The following is a 23,143-nucleotide window of genomic DNA, read 5'->3' as shown; positions in this document are numbered from 1 at the left end:
ACATTATAAACTTATGCTGATGAATTAAATAGTCTTGGTTGAGGTGTACAGAGTAGCATTCTTTAGCATTGGGAGACTCATTGTATTGAAGTTACTACGAATGTTAGATGGAAGATTATTCCATATTTTAACAGCTCTAACATTAAAAGTACGTTTACCAGAATTTGAGTTCCATTTTGGTAGATAAAGCATATTAGAGATGTGGCCTCTGGTTTCAATTTTATGTACAGAATGTGTAAATGTAAGGTTTGATGATAAGTATGAAGGCGCTTGATCTTTAATACATTTTAAAACAATAACTAACAAATGATTATACCACCTTTTGTCAAGCTTAATCCAATTTAACTTATCCATCATTTCATCTGTTGGAGTTCTAATGTCAGCTGACAAAATAATTCTTGCAAGTCTGTTCTGAAGGATTTGGAGAGAGTTTGCAAGTTCCCCAGAACAATTTGACCATACAGGGCTACAATAATGAAAATGAGGTAAAGCAAGAGCATTTGCCAGCATGGTCAAAGTCGACTGTGGAAGATAATACTTAATACGATTTATGACACCACATCTTTTAGAAATATTTTTAGAAACATAGTTGATATGGTTAAACCATGTTAAGTTTGAATCAAATATAACACCAAGGTATTTAAACTGGTCAACCTTTTCAATGGTTTGATCACAATAACTTAACTTAATATCATCAAATTTAGAAAGAACATGCCATGTACCAAATATCATAAATTTAGTCTTTTTGATATTCAAAGTTAAGTGGTTTTTTTGAAACCAATCGGCGATATTATTCAAATTATTTTCAAGATCAGTTTGAAGTTGGGATGGAGTTTCTGAAGAGCAAAGAAGGGTAGTATCATCAGCATACATGACAGATTTACATGATACACTTTGTGGTAAAGTATTTACAAAAATTATGAAGAGAAGTGGTCCTAAGATAGACCCTTGAGGTATACCTATGTTAACAGGTTAATATTTACACACTGATTTCTATTACTCAGATAAGATTTGAACCATTTAAGTTCATACCCGTTAACACCATACATACTTAGTCTATTCAAAAGTAGATTATGATTTACAGTGTCAAAGGCTTTCTTCAAGTCAAGAAAAATAGCACATATGGCACGACGATTGTTGATATTTTTCAAAATATAATCTTGAACATCAAGTAAAGTAGTGGCACAAGAATGATTAGGACGAAAACCAGATTGACTTGGGGAAAGAATGCCTTTGATACTGAGATAGTCATAAAGTTGATTATGAATTGCACGTTCAATAATTTTTGAAATAATAGGTAGAACTGATATAGGGCGATAATTGCCAACATCACCTTTATCACCATCTTTGTAGATTGGTGTTACCTTGGCTCTCTTCCAATCAGATGGAAATGTTGATGAATAAAGTGAGAGGTTACAAATATAAGCAATAGATTCACAAATAATAGGAGATGCTAACTTGAGAAGTTTGATATGAAAACCATCAAGACCTGTTGCTTTATCATTTGAAGACTTACAAATTTGTTCATGAACAAAGTCGGGGGGTAATTGTACTGAAACTGAAATTAACCTCAGAAGACCAGCATGATTCACCTATGTCCTCATTAATTTCATCAAAACTACTTGCAAGGGTAGTGCCAACTGATGTGAAATAAGTGTTAAATTCATTATCAGTATCTGTAGCATTTAAACTTGTCCCATTCTTATGTATATTAGTGACATTTACTTTGACTTTACTTGGAACAACTTTCTTAATTGCTTGCCATAACTTTTTGGGATCATTTATATTATCATTAATGGTATCAGTACAATGTTTCTTTTTAAGATATCTGTTACGAATATTACATTTATTACGAAGTGCTTTTGCTGTTTCCCAATCACCAGGGTCATTAGTTTTGTGAGCTTTCTTAAAATAATAATCTCTATCCTTACTTAATTTTATAAAATCATCAGTTATCCAATCAGGCTTATGACTCTTAATTTTTTTGTCTTGAATTGGTGCATGAGTATTACAAACTTGATCAAATAGAGATTTCCAAACATCCCATGCAACATCAACATTTTCATAATTTTCAATAACACCCCAGTTTATATTTTTGACATCAGAAATAAATTTGTTTTCATCAAAGTTCCTAAAAGACCTAGCTTTAATTATTTTTGGAGCATGTTTGATCTTTTTCTGTTTTCTTACTAAGTAAATAAGATTATGATCACTGATGCCAAGACTATGCACACCAGATGAAATTATTTTATCAGATTGTGAAACAAAAGCTAGATCAATAATAGTCTTACTTTTGTCAGTTATTCTAGTATACTCCTTTATCAATTGCTTAAGTTGAGAATGGTTGGCAAGTTTAGTTATCTTCTTAGATTCACTTGACTTTGAGATATCAATATTGAAATCACCTACAATAATGACTTCATCATACATTGAAACACATTTTTGGAAAACCTGATCTAGTTTATCAATGTAGTCAGCCTTAGCATCAGGCTTTCGATACACTGTTCCAAGAATGATTGGTTTAGTGTGAGGTAAATTGAGTTCAACCCAAAGTGCTTCAATATCATTATCATTGAGAATAGCATTGTTTTGATGCATAACTAATCAGGCTATGTTCCAAACTTTAAAACAAGAGAATTGATCAAGCCATTTTTGGATTATACCAAAATGGGGGAGTTGTTTGGAACCGTTTATATACCAGTGGATACTACCCCGATACTATATGTCCATGTCGGAGACATTCCTGATACCTTCTGATATTTTGATATGTCCCCTTCTACTAGTGCCATATGCTAAGCGCAATTCTCCTTTTCTATATTGGCCATTTTCTTGCACCAAAACAGTTCTTATCTTTATCTTTCCCTCTTGTGTGAGGTTACAATCACGTAAATCTAGTTCTTTCAAATTAGGCATGTATTTGATTGCCTCACATAACTTGTCAACGGAATCACCGATATTATTTGTGTTCAATATCAATGTTTCGATCTTTAAACATCCAGGCGATATACTCGTGCCTTTTTTGCAGCCTACCTCAATCAAACCATCGAAAAGAACCTCACAATCCTGAGGCTCCAAATATGCACTATTTATCTTGAGAGATTTTAAGTGTGGCATATACCTATACGCACGTACAAAGTTTCCTATTGAGTGACCTATCGTATTTTCTGATAAATCTAGCTCTCTTAGCTGTACATTGCAAACGCTTTTTGAGTACACCACTGTGCCACAAGCACTTGAGGGTTTACATTTGCATCTCTTCATATTCTGTAATGCTTTGGCAAGCTTATCGAACACAACTCCCCACAGACCATTTTGTCCTATCAGACTTGGCATTGAGCGTGGTAAAGCCAATCGTCTCAGATGTGGCATATATTTCATTGCCTTACCTAACTGGCATAAATCATCAAATTCGGTACTTTCAACATGAATTTGGCTTAAATTGTGCAAATCTATTAAATCTATTGACTCTATTACACTTAATATTTTCGCGGAACCATGACCTTTAATGTGTAAGTCTTCTAGTGCTGGATATGAAATGTCTCTAGGGAGCTCACCACGTATCTCTACGCGTATTAGTGTCAATTTAGCGAGACATGGCAAGGAAGATGAAAACAAACCAAATGACTCGGCAGCATAACAAACACCATCGATACATAATTCTACAAGTGACTTTGGCGCAAACTGTTGCTCAATGAGGTGATTGAAAAGCGATGTTATATCAGGCAATATAGGCGCAAGACCTCTATAATATTTGATCACGCGTAAGATAGATAACCTGGACAAAGAATAAAGTAATTTTGATTTGCAATCGTGAAACTCTCTTTCAATGCCATATTCTAGTACTCTAACATCATCCAACCAGATATAATGTGTTTTTGACAACAGCATAAAGTGATCAAGTACTTTATCAATCCCTCCATCAATCTCAATATCAGGAGTACCTGTAAGACGGACTGTCTCATACCTCCTGTTACCAATAACAACAGTATCATACAAAGGTTTCATCAACGCATGAAGACTGGCATAACTTCCTGTCTGAGCATTTATTTCAGCCTCATAGAGCAGAAAAAGGGGCATTTTTTGACAAACGTTGGAATCAATATTACAGATACCACCGTAATATTCTCTCACCGGATCTCTCATCATCCTTCTATGCTTGCACATAAGTTGTACAACATGCGGTAGAATGATCTCAGCAGTCTGTACACTCAATCCACATGCAAACCGTAAAAAATAGTCCATTTTAAATACATTGCTGTGGTTTATCCGTCCTAAATACATCATGAGTGTCTCCCTGTCTCTATCGACCAACTTTGCTAAGTATGAAGCAGCGCACATTTCTTGAAAGGTTTTATGTAAAAATGTAACACTATATGTAACTTGAGTTCTAGACCTTTTTCTTTCTTTAATCAGTACGCCTAGTGTACAAGCATCTTCAAGATGTTGTTTCTCAAATCCATTCGCTTTAAATTCTAATCTATCCTCAAATAGTCCTATTATAGCTATTTCGCCAATATGGAAGAGGACATTGTCTATCCAATCATGAATATTTGACTCATCAAGGTCATCTGCAGTAGTTTTTGCATATTTATGCTTTGCTAGGTGCATGAGGGCATCTTTGTAGAGTGCTGTTACACTAATAGGCAGTTCTCTAACTGTTGTCCAAATCAAACACAACATGGATAGAATAATGGGAATAGCAGAGAGTGCTCCAAGGGACTGTGACTTCCACCGAAGTGTATATAGGAAGGTCTTCACATCATACTCCTCATCGCCGTCCTCCTCCTCCTCCTCCTCATCATCATCATCATTATCTGCAGCAGCACCACCATCATAATCATCATTTTCTTCCCCTTTTTCGTTACCACCGCCATCTTTATCATCTTTTTTACTAAATCGCAGGAACTTCTTCACATACTTTTTTCGGGCTCTCCAAGAGAATCCTATTATTTCAACTTGTAGATATGAGCCATACTTTTGACAAAATTTGCCAACTAGATTGGGCCGAGAAGTTACAATTACGCACGCTCCAGCCAACCATTTGCTACACAACACATTTCTAATATCTTTACACTGATCAAAATGACTGGTAGCTTCGTCGTATCCATCAAATAAAATCGCCACTGAATTAGAATGGGATTGGAGAAGTTCTTCTAGATTCTCCCTAGAAACTTTAGGTAATAACTGATCGCGAATGGCACCAATTAGATCTGTGTCGGTATCAATCTCATTTACTGTGATAACAAACACTAACTCAAACTTTGACATAGGTGAGTCTTGTTTGTTACATGCCCAATCATATGATAGTTTGGATATCGTGGTTGATTTCCCAGCTCCTGGCTTTCCTTTTACTAGGATGCGTTTTACCAATTCTTTATCGTCACTGTTTTCATTATTTCTTTCAATACATACAAGGTCACCGTACGAGTTAAGTTTTTTACATATGAGTCCGGAAGGTTTCTTATCTTCTTCGATGATTTCTAGGTCGACAAAGATGTCTTCCATCTTGGCAAACTCTTCTGGCATACCAGGTAGCAGAGGTAGCTTACCTCTTGTTTCACGGTATTCTTCCATTAACTCTCTTCTTATCGTTTTCAAGCTGAGAACGGGACCTTCAAACAGAGGATATAAATGAAAGAAAGAAACAAAAATGTTAGAAATAAAGTTACGAAAATTAAGTTTCAAGTGATAGTTACTTCATGTTCCACTTTTATATACTAGTAAATGACACACACTGATATCGATGGTGTTCATCTATTGGATATATGGATTATGGAGGGGTTCACAGGCTAGAGGATCACACTGATTCATCTTACAAGGGATATAACCTTCAATCACAACGTCGGTTGATTCGACAAAATGTATGTCTGGTCGTCCATCATCAACATCCAACACTGTATTCTTTCATTCTGGGTATAATTATGTCCACTTTAAACTTCAAAGAAAATTCACATTGTGTGGCAAATACGATTTTGATTTTCCAAATTATTATCCAAACAGATACAATGTTTAAGGACAGACTTGTTGCAGTCTAAAAAGTTTTTTATTGTTATTATCAGTATTATAACATGATAGACTTGGAACAAATCTTTACTTAGCATACGGGAGTATCACACCAAACCAAATTAATTTCCATTCTCAGAAAACCCCATGGATAGCTTAAAGTAAACATTAAAATGAGCAGAAATTTGCATAATTTTGGTTAAATTAGGATTGGTCATGATAAGTAATATTTAATCCTGCAAGTGTACCACTGTTGGGAGATCGAGAATGTTTTAATGATTTTAAAGAGCAGAGAACTTCAGCGGTCTGCCCATTTGGCGCAGGTTATGGCGTATACGCAAGTGTGCTTCTGATTGGCTAATTGAATCACATCATCATCACATCGGCACCTCATTCGCAGGTCAAGCTGTGTAGCAACGCGTGCACGTGTACCACTGATGGGAGATCGAGAATTTTTTAATGATTTTAAGCAGCATTTTCTATGCGGCCTTATGCCAATTATAGTTTTCAGCAGAGAACTTCAGCGGTCTGCCCATTTGGCGTAGTTTATGGCGTATACGAGTGTGCTTCTGATTGGTTAATTGAATCACATCATCATCACATCGGCACCTCATTCGCAGGTCAAGCTGTGTAGCAACGCGTGACCTAAGTTCTTTTTACACCATAATTAGACAGAGCAGGCGAACACCGCTGAAGCAATTTGCTGAATGGTATAATCCCGGGTATAATACATGCATGACTGCCGAATTCGGCACCTGGGATTGTGAATTTTCTTTCAAGTTTTCTAAATAAATATACTTAATTTCGTCCAGAATGAAAGTATACGTTAATTATTTTAGCAATGAGTTGTATAACGAGGATTAAGACTGCAATACCTCTTGTATCCTTCGCTTTGTCTCCGACAAACACATTCATAGTATGTGCTTGGTAATTGTCTCCTGAAACTTGAATGATCTTCTGGTCCCCTGAGACATTTGTCTGTTGCTCTACCACGCTGACGTTTTCACCATGAATAGATGCTGGCATGGGTATCGTGGCAGAGGATCCATTTCCTGTTACTTGGTCTGTAGTCACTAGAGAAAATAAAAGATAAAAGCATAAACCACGATGAACTTCACATAATGCTAGCAACAGATTACTCATGAATGTCATTCTTCGAACACGAGTAGTGACCAGTGCTAAAACGGCCTTCCATCGTAAATATAGGTGATATCGCCCTCTGTAGTCGTATAATACAAAGGGATACGGACGCAGAAGGTTTAGTGCTATTCGTCAATATTTGAAGAGCTCTGTTTCAAAAGCCCTTACATCCACTTCTGGCTGAAATTTAGTTATTGGCATGATATTATAGTGTTGGTAAAAATACACATTTTGGTGATTGTTTGACCTTCATATCACCTTCCCCTTCCGGAGATATCGTATATTTCTCATTTGGAAAATCTTAGGGAATTTCCGGAAATCTGAACATAAAATGAATATAGAATTGTTAGAAGATTTGAGAAAACATCGCATTTAAACCTCATCAGACATTACGACAGACCTTAGTTACACCGAAGGACAAGAAACAGTCAGGAACAGTCTATAAAATTGCATGTTCAGATTGTCACGCCACATACATCGGGGAGACCAGTAGGAAGCTTGAAAATCGCCTTGCGGAACACAAGTCAAAAGCAGCTGGCTCCAAAACAACCGTGCAAGAACATGTAAAAGCGAGAAAGAACACGCACAAAATAGACTGGGACAACGTAAAAGTACTGGAAAAAGAAACAAAAGACTTTCCCAGGAGGGTCCTGGAAGCCATCCAGATCAAGAAACAAGGACCTACACTAAACCGAGACACAAGGGATTGGAATTGGATCCTGTGTGGGACAACCTGATCAAACCCAGCGGCACCAGGGCAGGACTTTTCCGACTTCTGTGACGTCATCCAGTGTGATGTCACATGATCAGGTTGGTCTCTAGCCGTTTCAAGAAATACATCAGAGCCAACAACATCGGCTGATGACGAGGAAGTTCCTCGAAAGCGCTCCCGGTAAGCGAAAATAAACAATGATAGAATTGTTTTGTTTTAATTGTTTTGATGTATACTAGTAGCATGGAATGTTCTTTACCTATTAATCATTAATTTAATTAAAAATTCATAATTAAAAAAGTAAATGAGATATTTCAATTTTTCTTTTTGATTTTGAAAGCATTAGTCAAGTTACATAAAGTAGTGCAAACAAATGGGCTCAAATATGATTACAAAGGTGGTATTCATCAACACTTTATCCAAACCCAAATTAAATCAAATCGAACCAATAATACTTGCACAATTAAAAAAAAACCCTGTTTTTCTCAAAAGTCAAAAGTGGATGTAAGGGGTTTTGCAACAATGCTCTCATTTATAATCTCAATATGTTATGCTTTTTTTTCAGAGGTTATATGAGACATTTTTATGTGAATACTATTATCATAATGTGAATCTCTACAAAAACCGTGCAACTGATTTGTAAACTTTAAAGTAAAACATTTTAAAGTAATTGTAAATTACTACCTCTTAATAAATTAATCAACTCACCTTCATGCCTCTCTCGGTGTCGTAATTGCTGCATCAGGTTGTCATTTGAGTTACTAGCCAATTTGGAGTTGCAATCTGTTGTATTTTCTTCTCGGCCTGTATAAAAAATAAGCAGATAAAATCGATGAAGCTTCTCAAGTTTTTGGACAATATTGGTTGTCGAAAGACCTCCAATGCCTCAGTGGAGAACAAAAATATCTTCGTTGCATCTGATACCATCATATTACATTGAATCAGTAGCATATTTTAAAAGCCTCGGCCCTCATATGGGGATAATTGTCGTCAGACAGCTCTAACCGGGCGTACAGGCCAGCTGCAAAATAATTGACTCTAATTTACCTTCAAGATTTAATAGATTTTCACAATCTTGGTTTCCTAGAAAAGCCTAGAAAAACCGTCCAAGTTTGTTTGAAATTGAATTGATCATATGACACAAAGGTTTAAACAAAAGTGTAATATAAAGGTATAATACAAATAAATGACTACCCCAATCAAACCCCAAAACACCGATCCCCAACCATTATAATACCAGGTCCCCCTTCGGACGACCTTAAAATTGTAGTCACTGAAGCAAATAAAAGATAAACGCATAAATCGTCATCAATTTAAGAGGGGTACTACACCCTGTGGTAAATTTTGACTATTTTGCATTTTTCTCAAAAATAATAACACTCTGGTGACAAAAGTTATGTATGTTATTGGGGCAAGGAATCCAATTACTACACTGAAATTTCAGGGACTCAAGACAAGCGGTTCAGTATATATGATATGAAATAAGGTACATCCTAGCGGTACCTTATTTCTTATCATAAATAACGAACCGCTTGTCTTGGGTAACTGAAATTCCACTGTAGTAATTGGATTCCTTGCCCCTATAATAGACATAACTTTTGTTACCACTGTGTTATTAGTTTTTGAGAAAAATCCAAAATAGACACAAACTTATCGAGGGGTGTAGTACCCCCTTAACACAATACCAAATAACAAATTACTATATAACATGAAAAATACGAGACCGTCATTGCACGAGTAGTGCCGATTCAGTAATATACAATTATTTCAAAATATTATGTCAGTTACCCAGCAAACACAAAACGTTTTACAGAAAACGTTTAAATGTTGTGTTATAAAGGGTATAAATCGTTTTAAAAACCTTGATGCAAAACATTCTAGCATAATGTATTTTAAAGTGTTGCCAAAATAATATTTCCAAACATTTTTGAAACTATTGTTGCAATAGTGTTTTTTTCACATGACCTTCATATAGCCCGAAACTTAATGTTATTTTTTTAAATCGTTTTAACCAACACCAAAATGCAACACATTTATAACGGTTTTAACAATATTTTTGTGTTTGCTGGTTATGCATTTTTATCGTTCTGCAAATCCCTGTTTAAAACCATGGAACTATTTTGTAAACTTAAAGTGAAATATGTTTTATTGATAAAAGATGACGAATAACAAATTAATCAACTCACCTTCATGTCTCGCTGGTTGTTGTAATTCCTGCATCAGGTTTTCATTTGAGTTGCTTGCCATTTTGAGTTGCAAACTGGATAATGATTATTATTTCAAGCACTGCTTCTACACCTGTAACAAAAACAATACAATAATATCAAGGCTTAATTAGGGAAAGCTACGTACCGACGCATTTACACTGCATTGAACTGTTCAACGGGTACTTTTAAGTGTTGTAAGTTTTCAACTACTTTTCAATCAAGTATAAAGACATGTAAACTTATTTAAATTAAGATATTTCTTAAATGCAATTTAAGTTTGAGGTGCTTTCATTTCATAGTTCTGAAAACGAGAGCAGTTGTTTATGTGTAATATGTCGTATTTTTGTTAGGCGAGTCATCCTCTTATCTATGGATGGCGGATACCTTCTAAACACGCGTAAGATAATACGCCTAACCTTACACGTCCAAGATGCAATCTTAGACGCCTATGATGCAATCTTAAACGTCTAAGAATTTCGCGGTAAACTTAAATCAACGAATCACGTGACCAGAAATCCCAAACAGCCAATCAACTTAAGCGTATTCAATTATTGACCAATGAAATCTTAGACTCGTAAAATTTTACACTCCTAAGATTTCTTACACGTCTAAGATTGGACGTGTAAGGTTAGGCGTATTATCTTAGGTGTGTTTAGAAGGTATTCGCCATCCATAATTCAAAACAGAATGTTGCACATTTGGTTTGGGGGAGATATAAAGTAAATCGATAATTTTTCGCCGATTTTGTTCAAATTCGACTGTGTGGTGGCTAAGATATGCTTTGGGAAGGTATGGATATAACATAAATCGTAGGTCAAAGTATATTTCATTTTGAGGGTTATAGGTCAAATCCTTGTTGTTTGAGACACAGAATAGTTATCAAATTAAATCCATGCCAATGCATGGAAAAAAGTACGTGCCCAAAGAAGGAAGTATTTATGCAACAATGGATGCGATGATGTGACTAACGGAATTGGTGGAAATTCCCAGATAATAAAATAAAGTAAAATGAACTTAAACTTATGAATGAACTAAAATAAATAATAAGAATAATTATGCAGCACAAAAATAGTCGAAGAATGGGATATTTGACATACAGACCGATATTCTATAGAGAAAAATATTCGCTTTATTCGGGGCTGAATGTTCTTCTCTTCGAAGCAGAAAAACGCTTTGGCAAAATTGCCGCGCGTTTGTCGCAAACAGGACGTCAGGTTGTATACAATTGACCATTAGTCCTCCTATCAACAGAAATGGGACAGTTCGAATGGTATTATGAAATTTTTCCTAGCTTACACCATTTGCACTCCTTGCCAAATAATATGAATAAGATTGCTGAGTTCCCAGTATTTAAGGGGTCCGTTGAAAAGTTTCTTGCTGGTCAAGTTTTGGCTGGTATCATTTAATTTCTTTTCACTTTTGGTGTGCATTAATTTTGTTAGGTTACAGTGACGTATATTTCTTTTTGACATTAGTGGATGGGATTGGATAAATTTTAAAAAAATGCCATATTGAAACTAAAATGGTGAAATATAGTGGAAAAGTGGAACAAATTTAAGCAAAGCGCGCAAAAACTTTCTAGGCTATAAAATGGTGAAATAGTTAAATTGGTCAGATATACGCCTATATTGGGAATTATGAGTACAATTTAGTGGTGTTTGCTTTGAATTGTTTGTTCATTACTTCCATATGCCCTTTATTGTAACGAACCTAATTTATTAATTTATGTATCTATTATTTAAAACCCTAGGGAGTCTATTCAACATTACGTTTCACTACCTGGAGATAATTGATCAAAAATTAAATTCCCTCCTGAGGTCCGTATCTGTCAATGAGTTGATCAGATCACAAGGATGTCATTATAGCTACAGGCAGTATATAACACAAATGGGTCAATGAGTTACATAAAAATGACATTGTGTGGTATTTAGTTCCCTGAAAGTGAGTTTTGCCTGAGGCATTTTGTGGTAAAATGTTGATCCCTCACTACAAGAGTTAGTACCGTCGATTTGGTTGAAAAAAGAGGTAAAACATGATCAAACCTCTCCAGGTAACAAAACGTAATGAATGCACAGCACTGATTTCCCATTAATATGACAGATCCCAGGTCACTCTCTTCATTCCAGGGTAGGCCCTATAGACTGATAGATGATATTACATCACCCTAAGCCCTTTTCAGTTGTATAAATAGTAGAAATATCACAGCAAACATTTAATTAACTTTACGTAGCTTTATGCAGTTAAATTATGAAGTGGATTACAAATAATCGAAGCCAGATATATATTAATTAACATCTTACCTTCTGAATATCTGCTCCGAAGTGTTCAAACTTCCGTGTTAAAATGGCGCATTTTGATGATTCTGTCATATACCTGATAATGGCTATATACAGTCATACAAATTCAAGTTCAAGTTATTGTCAAAAATTGTGTATCGACCCGTGAAATTATTAATACAGCAAAAGAAAGTAAGGAGCGTTTTTAACCATGGCCACATAAAACCATTTGCTGTGACCTGTGACACGATATATCGTTATATGCTCGCTCATGCATATATTATTACTTTAGTTTATTCAGGTTCATTCAGGTTCAAACAGGGTGGCCCAAAAGTGCCTTTAGCGCTTTAAAATTCTACATCTCTTCTACACATTTTAGTATGAACAATATGAATAGATTGCTATTAATACAATCATTTTGATATCTAACTTCTAACAGCCTGTGTTTTAATATTGTTGATCACAAACGATGAATACAATGTTCATGATTACAATCAAATAAAAATAATAATAATAAAGTCCAAAATCAAATATTTAAAGTTGGTTAATATCACCAGTGTGATATTTCTGACTTGGCTTTAAACGACACTTGGGCTGCAAATGAACTCAATGAAAACCTAATATGTAGGTGGTTTGGAAAGTGTTTTAAGCATTGCTTCTAAAACTGTAATAAAACTAGACAATCATTTCAAGACTTTATTGGGCGACACGCCTCCTAATAGTGCAGTTCCCTTAGTTTTTGTACTCAACTACAATACCGACGTATATATTTTATTCTATTACCCCACGACCCATTATTCAAAATCGCGCACTGTGATTTGTTGAAACGCGTCACGTGAGACCATTAATTAGCGATAAAGTGTCAAGGGCAACGAACTTTATGTTCTTCTATCATCACAGCGCACAGCAGAGCGCACAGTACAATATGTAGGGGAGAATGGAATGTCAGGGGTGTGTTATTGTATGTGCATACCTGCTTATAGGGGAGAATGGAATGTTAGGTTGTGTTATTGGAATGTGCATACGCTTTGACTACGCGTATGCGCTCCACCTTGAGGTAAACAACTTGAAATATTTGGGCAAAAAATTTGATATTTTCTCTTTAAATTACACTATTTTGTGGTAATAGAATAGGAATAAAGGGTGCAGCATTATCCTTTACACGCAAATAATGTGTCCTCGGCAGTAAAACTGTTTAAATAATGGTTTCGGCTGCGCCTCACCCATTATTTACGTTTTTACTGCCTCGGACACATTATTTTCGTGTAAAGGATCATGCATTACCCTTTATTTCTTAAATAACTCACTGTAACACTGCATTGTAGTGAAAGACATGTAAATTATTTATTTAAATTAAGAAATTTCTTATGCGCAATTAAGTATGAAGTGTTGTTGTATATTTCGTATTTTTGTCAATCCTCTGATCGAATCACAAAATGATATCAATTGGGTTTTGGGAATGTAAAACGTATCGATGATTTTTTTTCTCTTTAATATCTTATTGAATTATATAATTATATGAGTCACGTGATTCGTCACAATTATAATTACATCACATTGCTAGATTCATATACAATACATAAGTTGCAATACCCGTTTGGAAAATGGTATTAATGCATTCAATGAAAAAGAAAAAATTGACCTGCACAATTGTACAAGTTTGCTCCTTTCAAATACGTATTTGGATTTTGCTTACGATAATACTTTGGTTCAAAATAGTAATTAGACTTTTGCGACACCCTGTATATAGAATGGACGTTTGAAATCATTTATTTTCATTGTTTACGCATGTTCAGGAGGCATAGGAAGCGCAACACATGACGTACGAGGATGGCGAAGATACAGGGCTGACAGCCCCATTCAAAATTCACGGTTAGCAATAATATTACAAATGGAAAATTAACAGACTTGCAGTGTGGTACACGGTCGCACCCCGACGGTTTTAGAGTAAGATAATTTTGCTTTGACACAGGGGCGTAGCCAGCTTTCTTGGTCAGGGGGGGGGGGCAAAATAAAATTTTGGGGGCACAGACGAAAAAGTATGCAGTTGCATCATACAATACATAGAGACTGTATGTCTTCGAGCTTCCCGAAATGGGCCTTATTGGGATGATGTGCGCGCGTAGCGCGGAAAAATTTTGTATTCTACACTATTTTGGCCCTGAATTTTTCTAGAAAAGGGGCTCCTTGCCCTTTTTCTTTTCCTTTGCCCTCTTTCATTTTTTGTTATAGGGGCACTTTTTCTTTCATTTTTTGTCGGGGGGGCACTCTGCCCCTGCCCCCCCCACCCCCATATTCTATAAATATTATGTCTTGGAGAATTTTCAAAATGATCTGCCAACAATCGCTTGACCCCCTCCCCCTTTTGAAATGCCAAAAAATCTTTTCGCCCTACCTTGACATGCCAAAAAATCTTTACTCCATCCCCATTTGACGTGCTAAAAATCTTTGACGTACACATGTAAGAATCTGGGGAACCCCAATTTAAAATATAAAATTGTCAAGTCATGTAGGTAATGAGAGCGCAGCAAGCAGAAAAATTTTATTATGTTTCTACGCCCTTTTTAGGACTAATAAATGGATGAGTTTAGCATACTAGTCTCAGAGTGCCCAGATATCAGTACCGAAAGTCACTTGCTTTTTTGTTCTGTCTAAAACCTTTTCCTCACTCACCTTTTTGCCTGCCAAAAGACCTTCCCCCCCCCCCCCTATAATTCAATATCCCGGGTACACATACTAGTAATTATTGCACAAACATTATGTTATGTTATGTTATGTTATGTTATGTTATGTTATGTTATGTTATGTTATGTTATGTTATATTATGTTATACAATTACATTGACTTATCAGAGTAATGCAATTACGAGCAAAAATATAATGTCAAATGACGATATTTGAGATCTACACTGGACAAAATAAAACATTTCTCTCATATTTTCATTTTAATTCAAAATAATTTATTTACAAGTGTTTTTTTTTCTCACATACAATTTACAAGATATACACATAAATTTAGAATAAATATATAAATACATACTTTGGTATGACTAGAACTTTATACATATTGCATAGAACAAATTTCAAGTAAAATAAAGAATGACTTCTCAATGTAAATTGAGGAAAAATTGATGACAAAATACTATACATATATTATACTATACAAATATTAACTGTCTATGAGTGTGATGGTCGAAATATAATCACGAGGTGAAAGATTGATTGTTCCATTCCACGAGCCGGAACGGCGAGTGGAAAGGAACAATACTTCTTTCACCGAGTGATTATATTTCTACCATTACACTACTTTAAGGTAGTTAAAATATTTGTTTTATATCACTCGTACATAAATTATATTACTAAAATACTATTAAAGGTAGGAAATACATTTTTTTCATCAACATAACACCATGTTTTGCTGTGATATACTTCACATTTTGGGGTCTACCCCATAACTTAATCGGCGAGTCCAAGAGTCCGCGCACGGCTTATGCAGGCGCACTACGGTGCAGCACTATGATGGTAAAAACTATCAGACGGAGAGGCTGATGGTAAAATGATCAATGGTAATCAACCAATGAACTGTCTAGAATTTATGTATGAGTGATATAATTATAAATAATACATACTTTGGATAACAGTTTGACAACAATTATATCTAATTATTATAGAAATAACAATCACCACCAAAACGAAAGCTTGGGACATTTCGTAACTTACAATAAGCTAAAATGTCACCATCAAAATACAACTGAGTTCATTCTTTATGTAAATTATTAAAACAATTAGAAGAACATTTTTGAAATCATTGTAATAAAAAAATCATAGATATTATTCCACTTTGGACCTATATAAAACCCAAATTTTGACCTTTGACCTTTTCCCCTTAATTAATTGTAGAATAATAAGTCAAACTATGTAAAAATAATGTCGAATCATTATAACCAGCTTTGTGTCTTCTGTCTTGGAATAGATTATTAACAAAATTTGAACACTTTTAAATATTCTCTAATTCGATATAAAATTGGTAAACTTTGACGTTGTAATAACGGATTCAAATGTCGAGATTTCTTCTTTTGATAAAAAGTTAAGGGAAAATTATGAAATAATCATATTTTCGAGTGATGAATCAATATCATTGTTTCCACTTAAAGGAGTATGGTCCAATCCACAACCTCATCCCCACTCCACTCTGTCTCCAAAGTGGAGAATTTGGTATCAGTGAAAATTCCATATTTTTCTCATTAACCCTTTGACTAAAAAGTAGTGGAATTTGTAAGACCAAAGTGGGTAACTCGTTCATTATTCATACCCCAGCAAACACAAAATTGTTTTTAAAACGTTTTAAACGTGTTATATTTTGGGTTTTGATTTAGATAAAAACATTTTAATAACATTAAATGTAGGGTTATATAAGGGTCATAGAAACGTTTTAAAACGTTTGGTATGAAAACACACTACAACAATATTTAAAAAATGTTTTCAATATGTTATTGCAAAATATTTTTGCAAACATTTTTTGCCAAATACTTTGCCAACACTTAAATAACATTACATTAGAATATGAAGTTTGGAATTAAATCAAAATACTGGACTTACTATTTTTTAGCAAAGCTACGTTGCGTGTGATACCATCACACTTCATCAGGCAACTGACCCGCTGGACTGGTCATGTGACCAGACCAGTCCAGCGGGTCAGTTGCCTGATGAAGTGTGATGGTATCACACGCAACGTAGCTTTGCTAAAAATAGTAAGTCCAGTATTTTGATTTAATTCCAAACTTCATATACTACAACTGGATGACTGAAAACATTCATCAATTTATTACATTAGAATACTTGCAGTAGGTTATCAACAAATGTTTTTGAATGTTATGAAAACGTTTCATACCCTTTATATGTCCTTTATATTTCCGACATTTAAACGTTTTCTGGTAACCTTTTTTAACCTTTTGTGAATGATGTCGAAAACGTTTTGTGTTTGCTGGGACATTATTCAATCGGAGCCTTAAAATGCACATATTGGCTCTCATAGCAAAGCTGGGATTAAAATACCAGCAACAAACGTAAAAAAAAATATTCATTTTTATTTTTTTATTTTTACATTATGAAACTTATTTATTTATTTTATCTCTTTTTATTTATTAAAACTTTTTCGTAAGAGCCTCAGTCAGAGGCGGAAGGGCTTTGGGATGGTAACATTATTTATTTTAATTCAGATCTCTGGATGTCCCGTCCACCTACTACCGTGTGCATAAAATTGTAGTAAAGATATAGGGATGAGAAGATTGCTGATCCCATTTTTTTATTCGCGCTACTGTCAACACTACAAGTTATTGTTGGCCCCATAATTCTAAAATCCTTGCCCTGGCCCTGCCCATTAATGGAATCAGCAATGTTCTCATGCTATTTCCACATGACAAGCATCATATGCGGGTAAATCTGATATTTTATACACAAAATAGAGGTAATGTAGGGATGATCTGAGTAAATACAAAATCAAAAGTGTACCATCCCAGAGCCCCTCCGCCTTGGCTACTGAGGAATAATGTCCGTTTTCCAGCTTGGTACATAGTACAGGGGCCACACAAATTCATATAAAATTATATAATACAGAGTGATATTAAATTTTAAATACATTAACGCACAAATATAATATGATTACATTACAGAAAACTATTAAAACTAGAGATGGCTGAAAGGTGATACACAAAAATATAAATTACACTGCATAAGAGTGAAGTGTATTTGAACAAATATTCAAAATTGTTGTTCACTCACTTTGAAATGTAATTATAATTATACAAAATATACGAAATCGTTATGCAAATTGATCTATATATTTCAGCACCTTTGAATATAGAATATTAGCAGCATGTAAAAAAAGCTTCCTCGGCTGAAATGCATGAGAATATCACATTGATTGTGGGAGGGGTATAATAGCTGTGTGCTTTTTATTATTATTATTATTATTTATATAGTAGCATAAAAAGTCGTAACAATTTAGTATTTAAAGTTAGCGTTAATATTTCAGCTATTAAAAATTGGTAAACTAAAGATTAATCTTTTAGAAAATGATGATACCATGATGTCCAGTATACATGGTATATTTACGCAACTTTTTGGCAGCAAAGTTGCCTGAACTGTTCCGTACAAATGTTAATTAAAATTGTTCTGTAAAACTACGTTACGTTCCTTACCGAAAGAATAATGAAGAATAGTCTATTATTCTAACGGAAAGTTCGCGTTCTTCTTTATGAGACTTTAGGAACTTAGCTGCTGTTATGGTGGTCTTATAATTATAATTATAATACCATGTTTATTCAATAGTAATGCATTTTAGTTAATTCATATTTTACATATACGTAACAAGATGATAATAAAATAAAAACACATTGTATACCTTGGGTACCTCGTGGAAAGATAAAAAAAACCCGTTATCATCCAAGATCGAATTGAAAAGACTAGTTTGCATTTGACGTCCTGTTAAACAGACCTACAATGCCGTAATGCGCAGGTCAGCAACCACTCACTTCGCACCTTTGCACTGACGTCAGACGCAAACCAGTCTTGAGTTATAATGAGTCACATTCCTTCTATAATATTAATAAGTTGAATTTTTATTTTTTATCATGTCTATAGTTGCAATTTCTCTGATTCAAAACAGTTTTAATCACTAATTCTCCCTCTCTTTTTAGCTCTAATCACGGCATGTATCTGATTGCCCCACATAACATGGAAACAGATCTACAAATTAATTTTCGCCAGCCCATCGGGCTGGTACCTGTTTCTGGGATGGGGTCAGTTTGCTCAAGAGATTAATTTTTATTGGTATTGGAATGACTTTTTGTTAAAACTTTTTGTGGTTGAATTTTTTAAAAAATATTTTAATTCGATGTGTAAGGAAAAGTAAGTATGTTTTGCCGTTTCAACGAATGAAAACGAGTGAGTATTACCAAAGTTATGTTTGAATTAATATGACTTTAAAAGTTTTAGGTATAGGCCTAAAATGTAACAATAATAGTTAATATACAGCATCATATGGTCAGCAGAAGAAAAGTATGTCATTTCAGTGTCTTTGACCCGGGGTCCTTGACCACTGAACAGCGTGATATCATGTTGATAACAGATCTAAGAATCAAAATCTTCATCATATGGACCATATTGATGTCAAAGTAATTATCTATCATATCCTGTGTCGTTTTATGGATAAAAATGACTCAAAATGCTATTGATGAAATAGTTGCTATCATGAACATCAGTTTTGCCTTTTCAACGGGAAAAATCCGATGCAAAATAAAGTTTTTAGGGCCTAGCTATAATATGGGCATAATTTATGCATGTAGGCCTATAGTATTGAACAATGTACCCATTTGACATGTACTTATATATAAATAAATTGTCTTACTTTATTAATTTAATAACTTCTATGTTATAAATAAAATGACACATAACGTAAGTGAAGCTACTTTCTATCTTTTTTATTTGATTCATAAACTTACAGTCAAGACACACAAGAGTGAAGATTGCAGTGAGTAATCAGTCCTTTATAAATGTTCTTGCCACCATCTATCATATAGTAAACTATACATTGCGAATTAATATCAAATTATTTTAAAATAAAAAATGTACATGTAAGGTGAGTTTATATTATGTTATATGGCGAATTTAAGGAGTATTTCGTGATCCTAGCATCCTCTTTTTATGACATTTTTCAGTAGATATCCACAAAAAAAGCTTATTCTAAAAATTTCAGTTGATTCCGATTTTGCCTTTACGAGTTATGCATGGTTATGTGTACACAATGTGTTGCAATTTTGTTCTGGTATACCAGAACGAGATTCAAATTTCACGATTACTTTGCTAACGAATTAATCTGCAAGAAATATTTTGTACATAAACATTATGTAGCCAGAGGTTTCCAGTGATATAAAAATCTCAACTTTTTTGAGAAAAGTTAGGGATGATGCTGTGGATCACGAAATGCCCTTTTAACTAAAACCGGCAGTCAGTGCAGTGTAGTATTTGTGACGTGGTATATCGAAAGCAGACACTTTTGGGCAGGATCGTAAATGGAGAAATAGCCAAAAATCTACCCGGGTGATTTTTTCACGATTTGGGTTTATGATGTTATTAATGTTTAAAATATTGTCTGATCGTTTCAGACCGGAATATAACTGGCATGTTGTATTTTTGAGACATTTTTCAAGGTAATTCCTACTCTCAACATTGTCAATAATATTTTTAAAGGCAGCTTATCTATTATTAATATTAAAGGCCCATTCAGTGATTTGCTCATCCGGACGATCGTAAAAATCATCAAAATTTTGGTACCGTACCTTTGTTATTACATAGATGTGCTAAGTCTGCGAATGGTTCAGCCAAAAGCCGTGTAGGCCTATTTAAGACAAAATAAGACATTTTACACGAATCTGTATTTTTAGATACTGACAGTATCTAAAATTAGTATTTGAATGGCGGGGATTGAACTTCGTCAGTACTGCTGTTTTCTTCATTTTTTGCCAAATTTGGCATTTCAAAAATACCAAATGACAATTTGAATGACTTAGGCCTATCCTTCTCTTTTAAGCAATTTATAAACAATTTTAATTTTTTACTCTTGCACTGGGATCACTGAATGGGTCTTTAAGAAATATGGTGTATCATGTCAAAAACAGACATCTTTTGGACAGCTTATAAATTTGGAGGCTTTCACATAAAGAGCTATTTTGCTCCACAACGCCGTTTTCCCCAATAAAATCGGACATTCCTAAGCGAAGAAATTGAATACATGAATACAAAAGCCACCTAAGTCCATGCGAAGTTATTTTGAGAGAAAAACCCGTGTATCATTTTAATTCCTTCAGTTAGATTTACCTGGTCAATATGGTAAGTTTTACGTGCAAATGAGTGGATTAACCTGTATTAGGTATGACGATTAGCATTTCAGGGACTTCGTGGGGTTCATTTTAAATTTTGGACTTAGGTGGTTTTTTGAATCATATACAAAGATAACAATGTTAGAATGAGATTACCACTAGTAAGATAATACAAAATAAAGCACACAGGTATGTATAATGTTGATAAGCATTCTGCCATGTAATATAAACCACACACTTTCCTTTATTAAACCCATTTTTGTTCAAAAGTCATTCTCTAGCAATGAATGTGTTACAAGTGGACTTTTATACATACTGGATTTCAATCAATGTGTTACAAGACTCAAATCATGGAATTGGGTGATTATTTCATACATGCTATTTTTCACATGCCCAATAGACACAGAGAATGAATTTGAGTTGTTCTTTCATGCATATGACAGGCCTATGTATAGCAACAATTTCCCATGCTTAACTCAATTTGGCCAAAGTATGGACTTAGGTGGCTTTTGTATTCATATATTCAATTGAGTTCGTAAGTTATGGTATTAAAAAATTGGAAATTGAAATATCGTGGGTAAAAAGCTGAAAAGACAAATAAAACCAGAACAGAACAATTTAGAGAACAATAATGAATTAATAATAATGAACAATAATGAATTAAAGAGTTGACAGGAGATTAGGAGTTAATGTTTTCTGCAGTTTCAGTGTACATCTTCTCACCGTTGATGGTTTGGTGGACTGTCATGTAACATGGATGTAGTAAGCCGTGATCCTAAAAATGCCTTTCACATTGACCAAAACTAATTACAAGACCTCTTCTACATTGAGGCTGGCTTTCCCTTTTAGAGGGAATTTTTATTCACATTAAGGCGGGTCGAAATGGAGCATTACCTAGCGGTGTTTGCACTCAAATATTGAGACAAATTAAGCTGACACAAATGAGAAATAGTATGGGTTGTATAAAGTAGATCATAAGGATTGATATAAGGAGGTCATTTCCATCTAATATGCACGATTTATCTCGGGAGGGGAAAGCGTCCAAAACTTTTTTTTTACTTAACTCAAGAACCACAAGACCTATGTAAATATAAATGCGATAATTGGCTTCCGTGACCCATTAGCTAATGAATTAATGTTAAGAAGTACATTGCATTTTTTCAGTTAAATTGCTACAAAATATGACTCTTGCTATCTCGCTCGTATTTTGAAATCTAATCTACACATGTTCCAATCCCATAGCACCATATGCCAAGCGGAATTTTCCTTTTCTATAGTGGATGTTTTCTTGCACCAGAACAGTTCGTATTTGCTTCTTTCCCTCTTGTGTCAGCTTACAATCACGTAAATCTAGTTCTGTCAGATTAGGCATATAACTGATTGCCTCACATAACTTGTCAACGGATTCACCGATATTATTTGTGTTCAATAACAATGTTTCGATCTTCAAACCTCCAGGCGATAGACCCTTGCCTCTTTCGCAGCCTATATCAATCAAACCATTGAAGAGTACCTTACAATGCCGAGGTTCCAAATGTGCACTATCTAGTATGAGAGATTTCAAGTGTGGCATATACCTATACGCACGTACAAAGTTTCCTATTGAGTGACCTATCGTATTTGCTGATAAATTTAGCTCTTCCAGCTGTACATTGCAAATGCTATTTGAATGTATCTCTACATCAGAGGCACTTGAAGGTTTACATTTGCATCCCTGCATATTTTGCAATACTTCGGCAAACTCATCGAATACCACTCCCCACAGATCATTTGGTCCTATCAGGCTTGGCATTGAGCGTGGTAAAGCTAATCGTCTCAGATGTGGCATATATTTCATTGCCTTACCTAACGTGCATACATCATCAAATTCTGAACTTTCATTGTGTATTGTTTCTAATGGTATACAAGCTTTGGAAGAAGTCGATTG

At 34.6% G+C, this 23,143-nt stretch overlaps 1 protein-coding gene across 1 annotated transcript; it reads right to left on the bottom strand.

The window, feature by feature from the left end:
• Positions 1 to 1,506: 1,506 nt before the first annotated feature.
• Positions 1,507 to 12,438, bottom strand: LOC140157492 (uncharacterized). The gene is made up of 5 exons (XM_072180694.1): positions 12,363 to 12,438; positions 10,042 to 10,153; positions 8,564 to 8,659; positions 6,879 to 7,076; positions 1,507 to 5,612 (listed from the first exon to the last, which is right to left on the bottom strand). Exons 2-5 carry the CDS (start codon positions 10,100 to 10,102, stop codon positions 2,719 to 2,721), a joined length of 3,249 nt encoding a protein of 1,082 aa, XP_072036795.1. The 5' UTR covers positions 10,103 to 10,153; positions 12,363 to 12,438; the 3' UTR covers positions 1,507 to 2,718.
• Positions 12,439 to 23,143: the final 10,705 nt, after the last annotated feature.

This window comes from Amphiura filiformis, chromosome 7, assembly GCF_039555335.1.
Source record: "Amphiura filiformis chromosome 7, Afil_fr2py, whole genome shotgun sequence".
NCBI lineage: Eukaryota > Metazoa > Echinodermata > Ophiuroidea > Amphilepidida > Amphiuridae > Amphiura > Amphiura filiformis.
The sequence above is the reverse complement of the archived record's forward strand: the minus strand, read 5'-3'. Positions and strand labels throughout refer to the sequence as shown.

What these genes read in the sequence shown, in the direction of transcription:
- LOC140157492 (XM_072180694.1), bottom strand. Translation starts at nt 10,102, where the DNA reads ATGGCAAGCAACTCAAATGAAAACCTGATGCAGGAATTACAACAACCA. An exon ending in ACAACCAGCGAGACATGAAG is followed by an intron (nt 8,660 to 10,041) that starts GTGAGTTGATTA and finishes TTTTTTATACAG; the next exon opens with GCCGAGAAGAAAATACAACA. An exon ending in ACACCGAGAGAGGCATGAAG is followed by an intron (nt 7,077 to 8,563) that starts GTGAGTTGATTA and finishes TATTTTCTCTAG; the next exon opens with TGACTACAGACCAAGTAACA.